General features: G+C 55.1%; 1 protein-coding gene across 2 annotated transcripts; it reads right to left on the bottom strand.

The window, feature by feature from the left end:
* Positions 1 to 5,801: 5,801 nt before the first annotated feature.
* Positions 5,802 to 15,932, bottom strand: IFFO1 (intermediate filament family orphan 1; the record flags this gene model as incomplete). 2 transcript variants are annotated; one of them, XM_082014301.1, is made up of 9 exons in its annotated part: positions 15,024 to 15,932; positions 9,927 to 9,987; positions 9,746 to 9,841; positions 9,350 to 9,490; positions 8,246 to 8,430; positions 7,667 to 7,793; positions 6,858 to 6,947; positions 6,529 to 6,659; positions 5,802 to 5,904 (listed from the first exon to the last, which is right to left on the bottom strand). In XM_082014301.1, exons 1-9 carry the CDS (start codon positions 15,719 to 15,721, stop codon positions 5,802 to 5,804), a joined length of 1,632 nt encoding a protein of 543 aa, XP_081870427.1. In that variant the 5' UTR covers positions 15,722 to 15,932. The 2 variants fall into 2 exon arrangements, with proteins under 2 accessions (XP_081870427.1, XP_081870428.1); XM_082014302.1 differs by having other exon boundaries at positions 6,858 to 6,950; positions 7,673 to 7,793.
* Between the last annotated feature and the right edge of the window lie 1,028 nt (positions 15,933 to 16,960).

Here is a 16,960-nt window from a genome sequence, read left to right as displayed (position 1 = left end):
AGATATCTCACTTAATCATACTTTTTTGATACTTCCCCTAAACAATTTCACTGTAAGAAAAGGCTACATCACACCATGCGGTTCTCTGTTATGGCATTTTTGCCCTGGGTAAGGTCTTGATTTGTTTCTCAGTTGATCCCTCATCTTTAGGCAACCATCAATCCTAACCCAGTCTTCATCTGTCATAAGGACATCTAAAATCATTGCCTTGCTTGGGCATGCTATAATTTGTAAGTTGATGAGAAATGCTCCATGGCACAGCATATTCTTCAGTATCTCCGGCCAAAGTCTCCCATGACAACATAGTTTTCCTTTCCACACAGAACAGAGAGGTGCTTAAGAAATAAATCACAGTGTTTTGTTTGGTGACTCAGGAGTATATAAAAGATTCTTCAATGCCTTGAAAAAACTGTGTATGTGTCAGATCATGTTGTTTTGCTGTTAGCTCTAGAGTGAATGTGATTTTTAGCACAGCTTGCAACCTCAATTCACACTTGGTCATGCCTATTCCACCTTTACCACTATGGTCAGCTAGCACTTCTATGATGTGGCCATGAACATTAAAAATGTCAATTAATTAACCACATTTCTTCCTCCCCAAAGAATTTCTATTTTCTATTGCACTTTGCCCAGATACAGTCTGCCATGGAAGGTAAAAATGTTGCCTTTTCCCATCTGTTGTGATATTGGTTCAACTTGATCATGATGTCTTTTAGTGGCCCCTTGAGCTCCTTTTCCATAGCGTTGCCTTAATATGTTCCCAGCTCCTACAGTTGCTCTCAAAGCTATGAAGCCTATACCCCCCTCTGCCAGAGGACCTACAGCATCCTCTCCTTGTTCCTGTCCCAACAGAAAGTGGCCCAAGCATTTAGAAAATTCACATCTGAAACACTTCTTACAGTCTCATACATCCAGTGGAAGATTTTCAGTGGTGACTGGGCTACTGTCTGTAGCCCATCCAGTTCTTCATGCTGTCTTACTATTTTTCCCAGCATTAATCATGTGGGGGTTTGCAAGATGTTTTCAGAAGCCTGTCCATGCATCTCCAAGGAGACAGCACGCTGCTGTGTTCTGTGTTAATTCTGACCTCTCCTCTTGAATGGGGGTTTCTTACCCACAACCAGAGTATTTGACATACTTGATCATCACATGCAAATTCTGGGACACTCAGGTACTCTGTGTGTACCTGAGATAACAACAGCCATAAACATGAAGAGTATGGCCTTCTTAAGAACAAATGAAGTGTTTGTAGCAGAGGTATGAGGCTTAGGAAAGCCAATCTCCTTTTTCTAGATTTGAGCTAGAACAACTTACTATGCAGCTTTGATCTCTCCTACCACTTGGCTAGTAAATGAGATAAACAGAATAAACAGGTTGTCAGGGAACCAAAAGTTGCTCTGGCAAAGGCTGACAGCATCACATTTAGGTTCACCTAAGGAATCCTGAAAGGGCGAAAAGCTAATTCACACAAAGCCAAATTGTGTGGGACAGATGACAAAGCATGTTCAGCAGAAGGGTGCTGGGTGGAAAATATGGGATCTTAACTGAACAGAAAGACAAGTCAAGTCAGATTCTTACAGTTCTGAGATATGATCTAAAATAGATGGGATCCAGGAATGAGTGAAAGGAGAGAGTGGGCTTGCTTAACACAGGGAAGATCTGGGCTACTTAAGTGGTTAGGTTGACAGAACCCTCTCTAGAGTCAGTAAGAATATCCTCCATCCATGTGGTGAGATGAAAGGAAGGGGATGCTCTCTGCCCTCTCTGGGGGAAAATGTGGTAGTCTTCATCAAGAAACTCACTGGGCCTGGTCTCAGAGCTATCTTGCCAGACAGGGTCTCTAAGGATGAGAGCTCACCTTTCAGCTGAGTCCTGGGGGACTTCATCAGGAAAGGGGCAGGGGAGACCACTCTGCATGCCACAGGATCAGAAACGCATTCAGCAGGGAGCCAGGGCTCACTTCGGCAAAATGCCTGGCACCATCTACTGAAGTGCCTTGCCAAGAGTCTGAGCTTAGCGCAGGGAGAACTGCATCTCTCACCCCAGCTCAAAGGCAGATCATGTCCTTCAGCACCTCATGGAGGCAGGATGCTGACAAGTGGATCTGTCCCAGCCCGGAGACAGCTCTTGCCTCAAGGGAGGGGTTTTGTGCCACTCCCACTGCTGATATAGAAGCTGCGCCTGTCCTCACCTAAACACAGCAGTCCAAATGTTGGGGGGTGAGAAGCCAGAGCAATCACTACCATGTTCTCAGATTGCCCAAGTAAGTCTCCAAGATTGCCCATGGACGTCTGTAGGGTGGGGAAGCTGAACCAGCCTGCCTAAATATTCAATGGGAGGACCTCTGCTGATTCAGAGAGACACGATCCTAAAAGGATGGTCTTGGATAGATGTTCATGGAGGTGACCAGACAGCAGCCACATCTGAAGAGTCCCGAGATGGATGCTGACAGAGGGACTGCACAGATGCATCCTGCCATAGGACCTCATTCAGTAAGACACATCTGTGCTTGGACTGTACTTGGTCAATAAATATTCCCATTAATGCATGGACATTGAGACAAGACATGCCAAGGTATGCTCTAGTGCACTAAGGACCACACCAGGCTCAGCTGCAACATACTCACAGGTAAGCATGGTCAGCTGGAAAGAGTAACTGACCTGTTCCTCCAAAGTTCATTTCATCAGCTCTGTCAAGAATAGGAAAAGGTCCCCTCCATCCATGGCCAAGCTGCCCCTGCAACCAAGACTTTGAGAAAGTTTAGGCTAAACAAAGATTTTTGAATGGGCTGGTGTCTAAGGGCAAATGAGATAGATACACAAGTATTCCCTGTGAGATGAATACAGACCAGCAATTGTTCAAAAGATCAAGCAGCCAAGACCTGGGTCTTCACTAGACAATTTCTTCTGATACTGCTTCTGACAGTTTACTGACAATTACTTCTGATACTGAGCAGGTGCTGCCTGGTGTCCTGGAAAAGGGATGAGGTTAGGGAAGTGAGAAGCAACCCAGCATTGAAGAGTTCCTAGACATGACAGTTCACAGCAAGGTTCATGGTGGAGAAAAGCAGACTAGATACTCCCCAAAGAATGGAGAAGAGCCCACAGAGAAGAGTTAAATAAATGGAAGGTCCACATCTCATCATATCCAGCATCAAAGAAAGATGTGGGGTCACCACTGATGGACAGGCAGATGCAAGGCAGATGGTCTGGCTTGGAGGTCTTGGGCAGCACCTCCCATGCTGAGAAATTGCCAAAGGATTAGTGTTGTATGCCCTGCCAGTGAGATCTCAAGGACTTTCACACTGGTTGGGGAACAGAGCCTACTGCTGGCTACACAATTCACCAGAGAACAGCGTCTTGTACACATGGGCAGGGGAGATCTCAGTTTCACGGCAAATGAAGTTCTGAAAAGCAGTGTGGGACTAGGGTCCCCAGATGTCCTGGTACACAGGCATCTGGCAGCACCAGCTGCTCCTCTGGGAAATGACTGCTCAAGGCAGAGATGTCAGTCCTCCTATGCTTCATGTTTGAAATTTCTCAGCACACATTTCTACAGTCCTGTGGGTTTCTTAAGCAGTACCAAGAGGCCAAGATATGCATGTCATGGATTACGCACAGGGAAAGCCAAACTTAACCAGCCACTCAGAGATGTCCACAGCAGAGAAAGGGAAGAAAATGCTGCAAAGAAGAAGTGTATGGGAAAGGGGATCTCCATCAACCAAAAGAGCCTCCAGGCAGGATAGAAAGTGATCCCTGAGCTACTGCATGTGAGGCATCATCACTAGAAAGAAAAAAATCCCAGATTAAAATATTTCCTCTGGCTTTAGCTCTTTTAAGAAGAAAAATAAATAGAGAAGAGGGAAAGAAACAGAAACAGTCAGGGAAGGCGGCGTGGAGGCGAGGCCCATGGCAAAGGCCCTATCTCAGGGCAGGCACCGAGGCACACACCTCCCATCTGCCTGTGAAGCCCCATGCTGCCAGGGCAGGAGGGGAGCACAACTCTGCTGCTGCTCCCGCAAAATGGTCTCCTGGCTTCCCTGTGCGAAGCAAAGATGGCAGTTGTGAGTGAGAGCCCAGCCACAGCAGATCATCAGCTGAGGAACCCCAATTTCCCCGCGCCAGCAGCAATGCCCCAGCTGCACGCTGGCCTGGAGGTTTCCCCGGCTGCTAACTTCTGCCGTTTGCAGGGCCTCGCCTCCTCGCCCCCAGCTTAGCCTACGCTGAAATGCCAACACGTGCCTTAACGCGACTTGCAGGCGCAGGCAGAGGACCTCACCCTGCCCAGACGCCAGCCCTCTGCACTGCGGTGTGCGGATGCGCCAGTGCTCACAGCTCAAGTGCACGGCAGCGTTACCTACCCAAGCCAAACCTAGGGAGAGAAACTGTTGCAACCCCCAGGCCCCGTTTTATCTACCTTACCTAATCTTAGAGATGATCCAAAAACTCTATTGCCATCTACTTTCTCCTCCCTTCAGGAACTTTTGTGAGAAGCATTTTTCTCTGGAGCTTCACCTGCCTTGGCTGTGCAGCCTGGGTCCAGTGCTCAGCGGATGGCCCTGCAAAACACGGCCTCTCAGCAGGCTGCTCACCCTACCACCCTGCTCACCCCACCCTCACTCCTGTGACCCTGCCGGTCCCCAGCCTCCCCTCACTGGAGCAGCACGTGCAATGGCCACCCAGGCAAATGCCACAAGAGATGGTGGGACAGGGGAACCCCCACTGCAGTTAGACCAAGGCTGGACACAGGACTGGAAGCAAGTGAGAAGATGCTCTGGGATGCCCTGGTAAAAAGCTGACATGGCAGAGGAGGCCAGGCAAGCCATGTTCGGCTTCGTTTTCCCCACAGGAGCCGAGACCTTTCCAATCCCTCAGCCGTAATGATGGTCCAAGGTTAAGAACAAGGCTGCCCACACAGCACCAGTGCTACACATGGCCCGTTGAGGGCCAGTGGCTCCCAGAACAGGGATCTCGCCACCGTCCCATCCGCCAGCCCCACCTGGCACGTGCAAGGGACAGGAATGTCCCATGGGAAGCCCCCATTGATGTGGGCTTGGGTGTCCGGTAGAGGACATCCCCCGCCTTGAGCCGCATGGCGCCCGCAGCAGCACAGGGAGAGCCCACACCCAGAGAAGTTGTAGAAAAGGAAACTGTCCCGTTTAATGACCCCTTGCCCCGTAACAAAGACGCGAGCATACCGCCAACGCGCAGCAAAGTGCACGGTGAGCGGGACTCGGCCCCTGCCCCGGAAGCGGCGTGGGGGGCTCGGGGTGCCCAGCACGGCGTGGGGACCAGCCGGGTGCCCGGCCAGCAGCAAGGACGGAGAGAGCCCTGGGCTCGGTCCAGTTGGCACCAGTGTCAGGTCCAGTTTGCAGGGAGGCACAGCTCTCATTCGGCTCCAAGTGGCGCAGGGAGGGCAGGGGGCAGGTCAAGCGTACCAGGCCGGAGGCCAGAGGAGATGGGTCTGGGAGCAGGCCTGGGGACAGGTCCTGGAGAATGCCATCATGGCAGATTTGGAGCCTCCCTGCCTGAACCACGGTTTAACCAAAGCAGGGGAAGGGAATAGAGAAGGGGCTGGAGGCTGAGCAGCCCAGGTGAGGGCCCTCAGGTCTATCTAGCTATTCCCATTTGCAAGATATCTGGTGGCGGAGGGGTGTGGGATCTGCCAAGCACCCCAAACCAGGAGCGAGCCTGGGCAACAGACGTTTACCAGCGGCTCCATGTCCCTGACAGTCTCTCCCAGGTGTGGCTCAGGCACCCCCGTGCCAGGAAGGGGGTCTGAGGGAGCAGGGTCTCCCCTCATTATCTGATGGAAGCGTCGCTAGGGGGGTCCCGATCAGACTCCTCGCTCTCCTCGTTCGGGGCCGACTCGCTGTTGGAGGCCGGGGTGAAGGCAGGAGACTTTCTGTGGAGAGGAGTAAGGACAGCAGTCACAGCATGACTGAGGAGGAGGAGGGAAAGGACTCAGTTTGGTGTGGGCAGGCAGCAGCAGAGCAAGGAGGAGAGAAGCTGAAGTGCCTCTCTTGCTCCCCTGGGGCATGTGTGGGTCTGCAGGAATCCTTGGGTGCTGGGGAGGGTGTCCCAGAGGACACCAGAGCAGAGGTCCAGAGCATGAATCAGGGCTGGGGGAGACGCCCAAGGAGCCTGCCCAGGACCCTGCCATGGCATGTGAGGCTAGGGGTCAGAGTGAAAGCCCACCACAGAGGTCCCCAGCCTGGAGCCACCCTGGCTCCACACACCCATGGGGTCCTGTACTGTGTCCCTGCACAATGGCAGCTCCGCTCTCCACCAGGGTGTCTGGCTTCACCTGTCAAAATGGACTCCTTTGCACAGCCCACCTTCAACAGAGGTGGCACCATGACCTACATGAAGGCTGGTCACCACAAGTCCAACAGCCTGTGAGAACTGCACTCTCTCCATGCCACACCAGGGCAGGGCAGGAGTACTACCCTGTGCTTCAGCTCCCACTCACAACCACCCTGTCTCCAGTCCTTGCCCAAAGCACAGGTATCCTGGTCCTCAAGCTCACCTGTCCCCAGACTGGGTGATGAGCCGCCGGCAAGTCTCCATCTGCACGTCCAAGCCTCGCTTCATGCTGCACATTTCCATGTACTCGTGCAGATGCCGGTTCATATCGTTCTTGGCTGTGGCCAGCTCCAGCTGCACAAGAGAAACGGTGCAAAGATGAGCCCAGGGCATGGTGCAATGCAAGGCAGGGCGCACGGCCAGATCCAAGGCTGTCACCCCCCATTACTAACTACCTGCTCCAGTATGGTGACTGTCTCCCCTGAGGACCCACTCCCCCATTTCACCCTGCTTCTGTGCCATGTCCTCCCCACTTCTTCCTCTTCCTCCCACCTCTATTTGGTCGATGGTTTCCTGGTACTCCTTCTCACGGCTCTTGAACAGTGACTCCGTGTCCTTGATCACCTTCTCCAGGCTGTCATCCTGCTGTTGGGGAGAGCAGACGGCACGTTTAGAGGCAGGGAGGCATCCAACATGAGGAACCAAAGGCAAGAGAGAGAGAGAGAGATAAGCTAGAGAAAGAACTGGCAGCACTGGGAAAAAGATGAAGAAACATAAGCAATGTAGTATAAATAAGGCACGAGTCACTCCTGCCAACACGGGATACAAAGACCCAAGACTCCCCACACCAGGCAGTGAGCACATCAGCCAAGAACGAGCCCAGCAATACACAGAAGCTTTAGAGAGCACAGACCGTCCCCAAGCAGGACACTTCCCCAGGGAAGAGGGCCACAGATGCAGTGCAGCAAGGGCTTTGGCCAGACATTGAGGCCTCCGTTTAGGCAGTGTTGCTGCACAGTGGGCAGGTGGGCTGGAGAGCCCGAGCAAGAGACCACCAGAGCCCAGCACAGCCAGAGGAGGTGTCCTCTTCTGTGAGGGCTGCAGCTCTCCTGGCATGTGCGGGCCATGCCCTCCACACATTCTTCAGGCTACAGGTCCCTGGTCTGTCTAACAAGGAGACCTTCATAAGGATGCGGTAACTTGTTCATGTATAGGAGACAGGGTGTGGTGGGGAAGGACCTGTAGAGGCCTGCAAGGGATGGAGGGGCTGAAGTCTGGTCTTTGAGGGAGCACCTTCCCAGGCTCTGGCAAGACCAAGTGTCCCAACCCAGGGCTGGACCCCTGAGGAGACGTGACACCACCATTACCTCCCCCTGCACCTCTGCAGCTGCAATGGCATATCCAGAGAAGTCCTCCCAAAGGAGCAGCGTTTCTTCTGTCTCCTCCCACGTGAGGCTGTCACAGTCATCCTCAAAGTCATATTCCCTCCTGGGGGCAAGGGAACAGCATGTCAGCACCCAGCAGGAAAACCCCAGCGGGCAGGGCAGGCAGGAGGCCACACAGTGCTGAAAGGGCTGGAGCTCTTGGAGGTCTGGCCAGGGTAAGCTCAAGTGTGCCCAGACCCAACAGCTGGTGGGGAAGGGGCTGGCTTTACGGTCAGGAGCCCCCTGCAAATTCAGACAATGGCTCCCAAAAAGCAGAAAAGGGAGAGTGAGAGAAGGGGACCAGCTCCCACACACTGCACATGTTGGGGTGTCAGTCCCACCACGCCACAGAGCATGGGGTGTAAGCACCCTGCTGCAGCACCTCCCACCTCGCCCTCCCTCAGGAAGGGCAGTGCAGCCCACCCCTGCCCTTCCCATCCCGGGTGCCAGCAGGGAGCCTGGTGCCAGGAGCCTTGCTCGATGCTGGCGGCAGAGGTGCGGAGCAGCTGCACTCACAGCTGGTTCAGCATCCTCTGCATTTCCTCATTGATACTCATGGCTGTGGTCTCGTCCTCCTCTTCCTCTTCAGGTTTTCGGGAGGCATCGCTCTCTGACAGCGAGGTGTCTTCATCACTGACCTGCTTGCGCTCCCGCTTCCGCCCCACCGAGGCTGGGACCTTAACGGGAGACAAGTGCAGAGACTACAGAAACGAGGCCGGGTCCGAGGTCGGGAGCAGGTAGTTGGGAGGAGATGGAGGGGAAAGGAATGGCGGAGGGACAGAAAGGCAGGGAAAGAGAGAAAGAAAGAAAGAAAGGAAGGAAGGAAGGAAGGAAGGAAGAAAAGCAAGAGAGAGAGATGGGCTCATTATGATCAGGTTAAAGATGGTGCAATGAATAAAACATGGTTTTAGCATTTTCTAAAATTAAAACTAAGCAACTAAAGATGGAATCTATGAATCTGATGAGAAAAAACAATGTGGTTTTACTGCAGAAAAACTCAAATTGCCCACCACCCTAGTTCAGAGGCAGGGAAACACAACGACAGAAACACGAAAAAAGAGACAGAGTCTGAAAAAGGTGAATTATGTCAGTATTTACAATCCAACCTTATTAATAGAAAGCTTAAAATTTGTACACTTTCCCAACTGAATGGAACTAACCAGTTGCTTCTGTGGGGACAAAGAGAGCGAGACAGAAAGGCAGCAACATCCAGAAAGAGAAAAGAGACAGAAGCAGAGAAGAGTGACAGAGAGAAGATGACGGAGAGGGGAAGGGGAAGGAGAGAGATGGAGTTAGAGACAGACACTCCAGCAACTCGTCTCCCTCCTGCAGCTGCTCCCCTAGCACTGTGGGGTCCCCGGGCCCAACACAACAGGTCAGCGAGAGGTTGAGAGGACTCTTGATGCCCAAAGCAACATCTGGAGCTTTCCACCTCCTCTCTGTGCCCTTTTGCCTGGTCCTCCCAAGAAAGACAGAGAGCAAGGGACCACAAGGAACAAGGGTGAGGGTGACCAAGTGTCTCCCCTAGCAGGGGGCTGGTGTTGTCTTTTCTACCTCCTTTGGGAACTCTCCTCCCCAGAGCTGGTGGCTGAGCCTGGGGTAGCAGCAGGTGCTTCTCACCTGAAACATCTTGATCATGTCCTCGCAGTTCCGCTGCTGTGCCACGTCGCACAGCTTGGCAGTGATGTCGATGCGTCGGCAGATGTCCATGTCCACCTTCATGGCCTTCTCCTGGATCTTGGTGTCCAGCTCCGTGATGTTCTGAACCCACAGCACCGCAGGACAGGGGACAAAGGAGGAGGATTAGGCAAGGCAAATGGCAGAGCCCTCACATTCCCCCTGGTAATATAACCCCTGTGCTGCAGGACGGCATCTGCATCTCCACTTTGCTCACTGAACCAACCTCACCAGACCACCTCTGTGCTGGACGTGCCCCACCAAGGAACTGCTTTTCTATGCAGCCCCACTACTCGGATAGAACACCACTGCTGGGTCGGAGAGGGCTTAGGAACTCACGTTGCTCATCAGACCCTTGAAGACAACAAGCTCTGCCTTGAGCTGCTCCACCTTCATGGCCAGTTCCTCCTGGCAGGCTTCAGCCTCCTGGGCTTCCTGCCCCAGGCAGAAGACAACATGCAAATCAGCATCAACACAGGCCAGCTGGGGTGCAGGGGAAGGGAGGAACAGCATCGCTTACCTCCTGCAGCTCAGTCACCCGGTCCTGAAGCTGGACACGCACCGTGTACTCCTCTTCCCATCTAGGGAGACAAACGCGCTGGTCAGATCCCACCAGCCTCGCCCCGACGGCTGCCAGAGGGGAGGGAGTGGCAGCTGCTCACCCCAAAGCTATCTGAGAACTCTCTACCCGAGAGAGCACCAGGGCGGAAAAGAGAACGTGCCCGGGAATGCATCGCTGCTTTTTTCCAGACAACGGCAGCTGCCAAATGCCGGCTAGCTCCCTGGCCACGAACCCTGCCCCACCACGCTGTCCCTGCCGTGGGCTGGCCAAGGGCTGCCTGCTCCGTGACAGGGGTAGCTGGGGACACCAACTACGGGCTCCATGCAGCAGCTGCGCTGCATACCCTGCCACACCAGGGCTGGCCCACGGCCCGATGCAGCCCACCAGCCGCTTTGACCACCCCTGAGCCCCTTGGCCTTGACTCACATTAGGTTCACCTCCAACACTCAATAATGGGCTCGCAAACGCAGCAGAGTTGCCCCCCCCGTCTACATCATAGACACACGTGCATATTTGCAGTGATGCAGTTTGGGCTGTCCGAAAGCACGAAACCCAACCTAATACCGAACCATGCTGCGTGCTGATCATGTTACAGCGTGAGTGGCCATGATGTGCACCAACATGAAGGGCTGCTCTTCTGCCTGTACCAACCAACGCAGAGGGCTGCCCTGCACCAGTCCACGCTACCTGGGCAGGGCCAGAAGTCTCCTTGGCTGTACTGCCGCATAACAGGTTGGATTAAAAAAAATAGTGTTTTCTCCTGCAAGGAAGCAGGATGGGTTGTCCCAGTTTATGCCAGGTTGGCTGGTGGGTACTGTATTAGACTCTGCAGCTTTGCAAAAGGCTGAGCTGCAAGGTGTCTAGCCTTGCTATACAAAGACACATCACCTAGCAATTATATTTTACTGCCATGAGATCATCATCTTGGGCCACACTGCAGTGTTGGCCCAGTCCATGGTCTGCTGGGAGGCACCAGGCTGTACTGTTCTTTGCTAAATGATCCATATCCCATATTGCAGGTGGGTTGGCACACACTGCGGTGCGGCACGGGGCAGGGCTGCTGCATTATTACCCAGATCCCGACTTCTGGGAAAGCCAGATTTCTCCAAGAAAGCGGGATTTCTTTGGGAAAGCAACCAGAGCTGGGCCCTACCTGGTACTGTGATCTCCAGTTTCTATTTAATACTTGCAAGCACCAACGCAGGCATTTTGACCCTGCACGAGGACATGTAAAATCTATCCTCTTGCTTACTCACACCAAGTTTGAAAAATAAATCCTAAAGTCTAGGAGACCAGAAAGCACATGAAAAGCCCTTGCATTTGCTATCACAGGGTATCAAGACAATCAGACCATGTGGGAGAGTCCTGGCTTATAAATTTCTAGGCTCTTAAGGCTGGCAACGCCGCTCCTTACTCAAACGAGTAAGCGTGCAGTCCTTGTGTTGGTGTTGGCTCCATCCCGGAGCTACAGAAGAGAGGTCCAAGGGGGTTCCCATCCCTTTGGGGAAAAAAGGAGACAGAGAGGGAAGGAGAAAGTTAAAAGGTAGAATTGCCCTTATATGGAAACTGTTCAAACAAGGCCTCCCTCCCTGGGGAGAAAAACGCCTTCCAACACAAGAAAAAATTTTCAGCATCTTTCTCGGCATGACGCTTCCTCTCTTTTTTTGGTCCCCACTTTCCTCTGGGTCTCTATATAGCCTGGACTTACCGTGGAAGTAAAGCATAGCTGCAAATCCTTGGAAGAATCGATTTCACACCAATGCTACAGAAGACGAGTGCAGACCAGGTAAATGCCAATTTAAAGGCAGGAGGCAACAGAGATTCACCCCACAAGTGACGAATCTTGCACGCCCATCCGTTACGAACCTCTCTCCCGCTTGCCTCCTGCCTGGCTCCTTCTTGCCTGCTCCCTTCTGCAATGCACCACTCCTAATAATAACCTGCCTGCAGCACTGCACCCGCAGCACAGCACAGCCGGCAGCCGCTGCCAGGTCACTGCCGGCTGGAAGCAAGGCCGCCCCACAGAACCCCACGGCCACCAGCACACATGAAGGGGAGACACCCATCCTTCCTGCACCGCTGCAAGGCGGCAACTTGCCCCAAAGGCTGAAATACAGGGAGAAGGCAGAGAGCGAGGGCAGGAGGGTCCCAGCAGCAGGCAGACCTGGCCGTCTCCTTGACAGATACAGGCCAGCCCTCCCAAAGCTGGGGACATGCCAAGATGCGGTGCTGTCCCTACAGCCCCCCTACCAGGCATGTCCCCTCAAGAAGCTCACCTAGCAAAAGAAACAACCCACCCCCATCTTTAAAAATCCTGTTCGCTGCAAAAGGTGCTGGGATGCCTTACCCTACGCTGCACGGTTAGCGCATGCCGGTGCCGCAGGGCATCCTTTGGGCTGGAAGCTGCATGTTTCCCTCTCTTGTCATGTTTGAGCTTCGCCTTAATGGTGAATGCCCTGCAGCCTGGCGCACCTCCTTGGGAAACAATTGCAACAACAAAAGACCTTTTGCAGCCCTTCAATATATAAAGGGGGCTTATAAGAAAGATGGAGAGATGGACAGGGCCTATAGTGACAGGACAAGGGGCAACAGTTTTAAACTGAAAAAGGGTAAATTTAGATTGGATGTAAGGAAGACTTTTTTTTTTTTTTTTTTAATGATGAGGGTGGTGAGACACAAGAACAGGTTGCTCAGAGAATTTGTGGATGCCCCATCTCTGCCAGTGTTCAAGGTCAGATTGGACAGGACTCTGAACAACCTGATCTATTGAAAGATGTCCCTGCCCATGGCAGGGAGGCTGGACTAGATGATCTTTAAAGGTCCCTTCCGGCCCAAACCGTTTTGTTATCCTAACACGCTGTGCCATAACACTACTCACCCCATATGTCCAGCAAGTGCTGGCAGCATCCAAGATAAAAACTACTTGGGAATACAGATGCAGTAGACAGCACAAACATGATGAGATGCTCAGATCCACGGTGCTTGGTGGCTATGTGTGATACTCACAGGCACCCTTTGCCCCTCTGCAGACCACCAAGCCTCAGTTTGCCCTTCCCAAGCGTGGCTCCTGCGAGCCCCTCTCCTGCTGCTACTCTTCTTGTCCCTCCCTATTGCCTCCATACTCCTCCTAGTTCCTAGACTTGAATTTCAGGCCCTGCACGTTCAGAGAGAAGCTCCTCCTGCTGCACCGCTCCGAGTGCTGTAGGTTGCATGGTGGCAACGCTGCCCTGAAGAAAGCACAAGCTCAAGCACCCGAGTGGTGGGTGAGAACACAGGACTTCCCAGTTAACATGGTCTCTTCCCTCTGCCCCCAGGCAGGTGGCAAAGCAATGACACCAGCCATACTGTCCCCATGACAGGGAGGTCTCTGCTCCCAGGGGAAGCTGGCGTCAGCCCTCAGTATGGGGAAGTGCATGGAAATGGGATCCTCCTGCCCCATTCCCTTGTTCGGGACCTGGCTGCACCCGTCAGAAAAGTTCCCAGTGCCAGAAAGGGCCTGGGGGTGGGGTCTGCTTTCCCCCAGCCCCTGGTAACACAGTCCAAAAATAGATCCCACCAACAACATTGGCCCACGGCAGCTCGTGGTGCCCCCCTGCCTGCCCCCAGCATCCCCACTCCCTCCATCACACACCCCCCCCGCCCCCCGCAGCCTTCCCCAAAGCCCTCTTGCCAGAGTGGGACAACCTGCTCTCCTTTCTCCCCAAGTTTCAGCAGCACCGACAAACTCAATTCGGTCCCCTCCGGCTGAACTGCTTTGACTGTGTGACGCTTAAGCCCTCCAGGCCGAAAAGGTGGCTCCAGCTCCCCACTACCTGATCAGAAAAGGCAAGGCGAGCTACCCGTCCCTGGAGAAGGAGCCCAACCCCTGTCTTAATAATAAAAGGCCTTAGGTACCCACAGCAATCAGTAGGAAAGAAAAGATGCCAACTTCCTCTTCTTACACGTCCGGCTCGGTGCCTTTAGAGCGTCTGACAGGCAAATCTGCTCAGCCAAAGCCTTATAAAGCCAAAACCATAAGGTGTCATCTTGGATCCCCAGCCTTGATCTTGGCACCAGAGCCCACAGCTTCAAAGCACAGATCAGCAGCATGGCTCTGGTAGGCAGCTCACCCTATTTCGCTCCGTTGGGTACATAACTGTTTACTTTTTAAGTGCTTCTGAAGTATCGTAAAGTGACTTTTCTTCTGCAAAAACAGTCGCTCGGGTGGCGTCAGTCGCCAGCGATGGTCTTGCCCAGCCCCACGCCCTGACCCAGCGACGCCAGCCCCCTGCCTGATCTCATCCTATGTGTGGATCCGGGAGCAGCCTCAGAAACAGGCTTGAAAGAAAAAGCATCGCTGGTGCGATGCGAGAGCTGCGGCCGCCCTGCTCGGGAAAGAAGAACCAGCCAAGAGATTAGCTCTGCATTCTGCTTCACCCTTCTCCGACGCACATGCCAAGCCACAGCTATTTTGGGTCAGGAAGAAAGCCCCGGAAGAGTGGGGTGCTCCCACACAGCTCGCTACTGCTGAGGCGCTGGCTGGGAGAGCACTGGGGAGGGCAGGGGCCTAGGGGAGCCAGTCCCTCTGCTGAGGGGCTTCTCGGTACCAGGAAGAGCCCTCCTTCTCCTCCCAGCAGCCCTTTCCAACCCAAACCTGCTCACTGCTGCACATCCACCTTCCTCACCTACTTTCTAGCAGCTCCTCCTTCCCGAGCGTTTCCATATCCCCTCCCCTTTAAAACACCAGCTCCTGGAGTCATGTTATTTCTTTCCCCACTTGGAAAAAGGGTTTCTAGCCTCTTGTGCCGTGTTGACAAGACATAAAAAGGTGCAGCGATCATCCCAGGAGAGTTCAAACACCAGGAGGCAAGTGAGGAGGCCCAGGCATGGACAAATGCTTTTCCGGGGTCCGCATTTTCACCTTACAACTTCACCTCATGCTGCCTGGAGCCTGCGCTCCCAGGAAGTCAGGCTAAGGCTGCCTCTCTCCCCCTGCCCACCTCTCCCGCACCCTGCAGCCCCCCAGCGATGGCTGTGGTCCCTCGGGGGACCCTCACTCCCGCCGCCCCTTCTCACCTGCGTTTGTACTCGTCACGTTCCCTCTTCACCTTGGCCAGCACGTTGTAGAGGGCCCGGATCTCCGGGGTGATGGTGTCGATCTGCACGCCCACACCGTCCGGGTGGACCCAGGAGACCCCCGGTCCCTGCACCAGGGTGGTCTCCGGCCCCGGGCCCAACCGCCGGGCTTGCGAGAAGGACCAGATGGTGCCGGGCATGAAGCGGGAGGCGGCCGGGAAGGGAGGAGGCGGCTGGGCCGGGGCGCCGGGACGGCAGCTCGGTGAAGCCAGCGCCCGGGCCGGCGCCAGCCCCAGCCCCAGCCCCAGCGTGCGGATGGGGCCGACGAAGCCCGTTTGCACCGCCTGGTCGCGGCGCGGGGGTCCGCGACCCCGGCTCCCCCCGCTGCCGCCCTCCTCCAGCGCCTGCTGCAACTGCTTCTCCAGCTGCCGGTTGCGCCGCTCCAGCTCGTGGACCTTGGCCAGGAAGCAGCGGAACCGCAGGTTCAGCGTCTTCAGGACGCTGATGTTGGAACCCAGGTCGTTGCGGAGGGCCATGGCGGCGGGCGGCGCGGGGAAGGGGCCGGCGGGCGGCGGGGCGGCCAGCTCCCCCGCCAGGGGCTCGGCGGGGCGCGGGGCGGGCGGCGGCAGCTCGGGGCCCGGCAGCCCCTGCTGCTCCGGCGGCAGGAGGAAGAGGTTGGGGCCGAAGAGTGGGTTCATGGCGGCGGCGGGACGGGGAGCGGGGGGGAGCCCAGGCCGCCGGCGCCAATCAGGGCCCCGGCGGGGGCGGGATGCGCCGGGGGGCTGCGCCCGGCCGTCCCCGGCGGCGGGGGTGCGGCTTCCGCTGCGGCGGGGATGCGGCGGCGGGGCCGGAGAGCCGCTCCCCGCCCGGCCCCGCCGGCCCGAGGGAGCAGAGGAGGGGACAAGGCGGACACCTCCCTTCCCGGCCGCCGCCCCGCGCTCCGCCCCGGCGGCTTTCGGGGCTCCCCAGCGCACAGGGGTGGGGGACGGGACTGCGGCCGCCGCGCTGGCACCCCGGGGAGGGTCCCCTCTCCAGCACCGTACAGTGTAGTCCCGCCGGGCACCCATTCCCGTCATCAGCCCAGCACCACCCCCCCTGGGCTTGCCTTTTTTTTTTTTGCATAGTCTTCCGTGCTTTCCCTAGTGCTGCCCCTCTTAAACACGGCATAACTTTCTCTCAGCACCGCCGAAGCCCCCGTCGAAGGCAGCCCTGGCCCTGCTCCATCTGCAGCCCGCTGCTGGAGAGCTGCCACCAGACAAGGACAAGCCAGCAGGCAGGGGAAGCTCCCTGCCGTCATGCTTGGCCTATGGTAGCCTGGTCTCCTTCCTTGTTCGCAAAGCAGCCTTGGGTCTTGTTTCCTGCCCTCTGTTTTAGCCTTCATTAGATCATTTCCTACAGTCTCTCCCTGCCCTCAAACCTTGACCTTAACCCCAGGTCAACATTGCAAAAAGCACTAGCCTGGTCCCTCACCCCGTTATCCGGTGGGAGGAGGCTGCAGGCAATGCAATCAATACATTAACACTTACAGACATGGACAGCTATGTTACCTTGCTGTCTCATGGTGTGCCCAGGGCCCGTTGCCCCAGGACTTCCACTGCGCAGCTGAGCGTGGCACTTGTGCAAACCAGCCTCTGCGATCTCGGCTGAGCAATCGGCAAAGGATGAGCTAGCAAGGGGTTTGAATTGAAGGAGAGGCCCAGCACTGCACTATGTTGAATGCTGTGGCAAGAGAGCTGCAGTGGGGTAGTGTGCTGCAGCCCTTCCCTTAGGATCCGAAGTATGGCTCAGTCCACACTTCCAGAAACTTCCCAGAGGATGGCCAGCTTTGCTAGTCTTGAGTAGAAGGCTGCATATGGCATTTTCCCTGCTGCTTCTCCTCCAGGCCTACAGGGCTCCTCCATCCCGATATTACTCTTCTGCCATTCTTGTCTAGGAGC

The sequence above is a fragment of the Phaethon aethereus genome (assembly GCF_964289735.1).
Source record: "Phaethon aethereus genome assembly, chromosome: 1".
NCBI classification, from domain to species: Eukaryota; Metazoa; Chordata; class Aves; order Phaethontiformes; family Phaethontidae; genus Phaethon; species Phaethon aethereus.
Note: the sequence above shows the minus strand (reverse complement) of the source record. Positions and strands in the feature narration are given on the sequence as shown.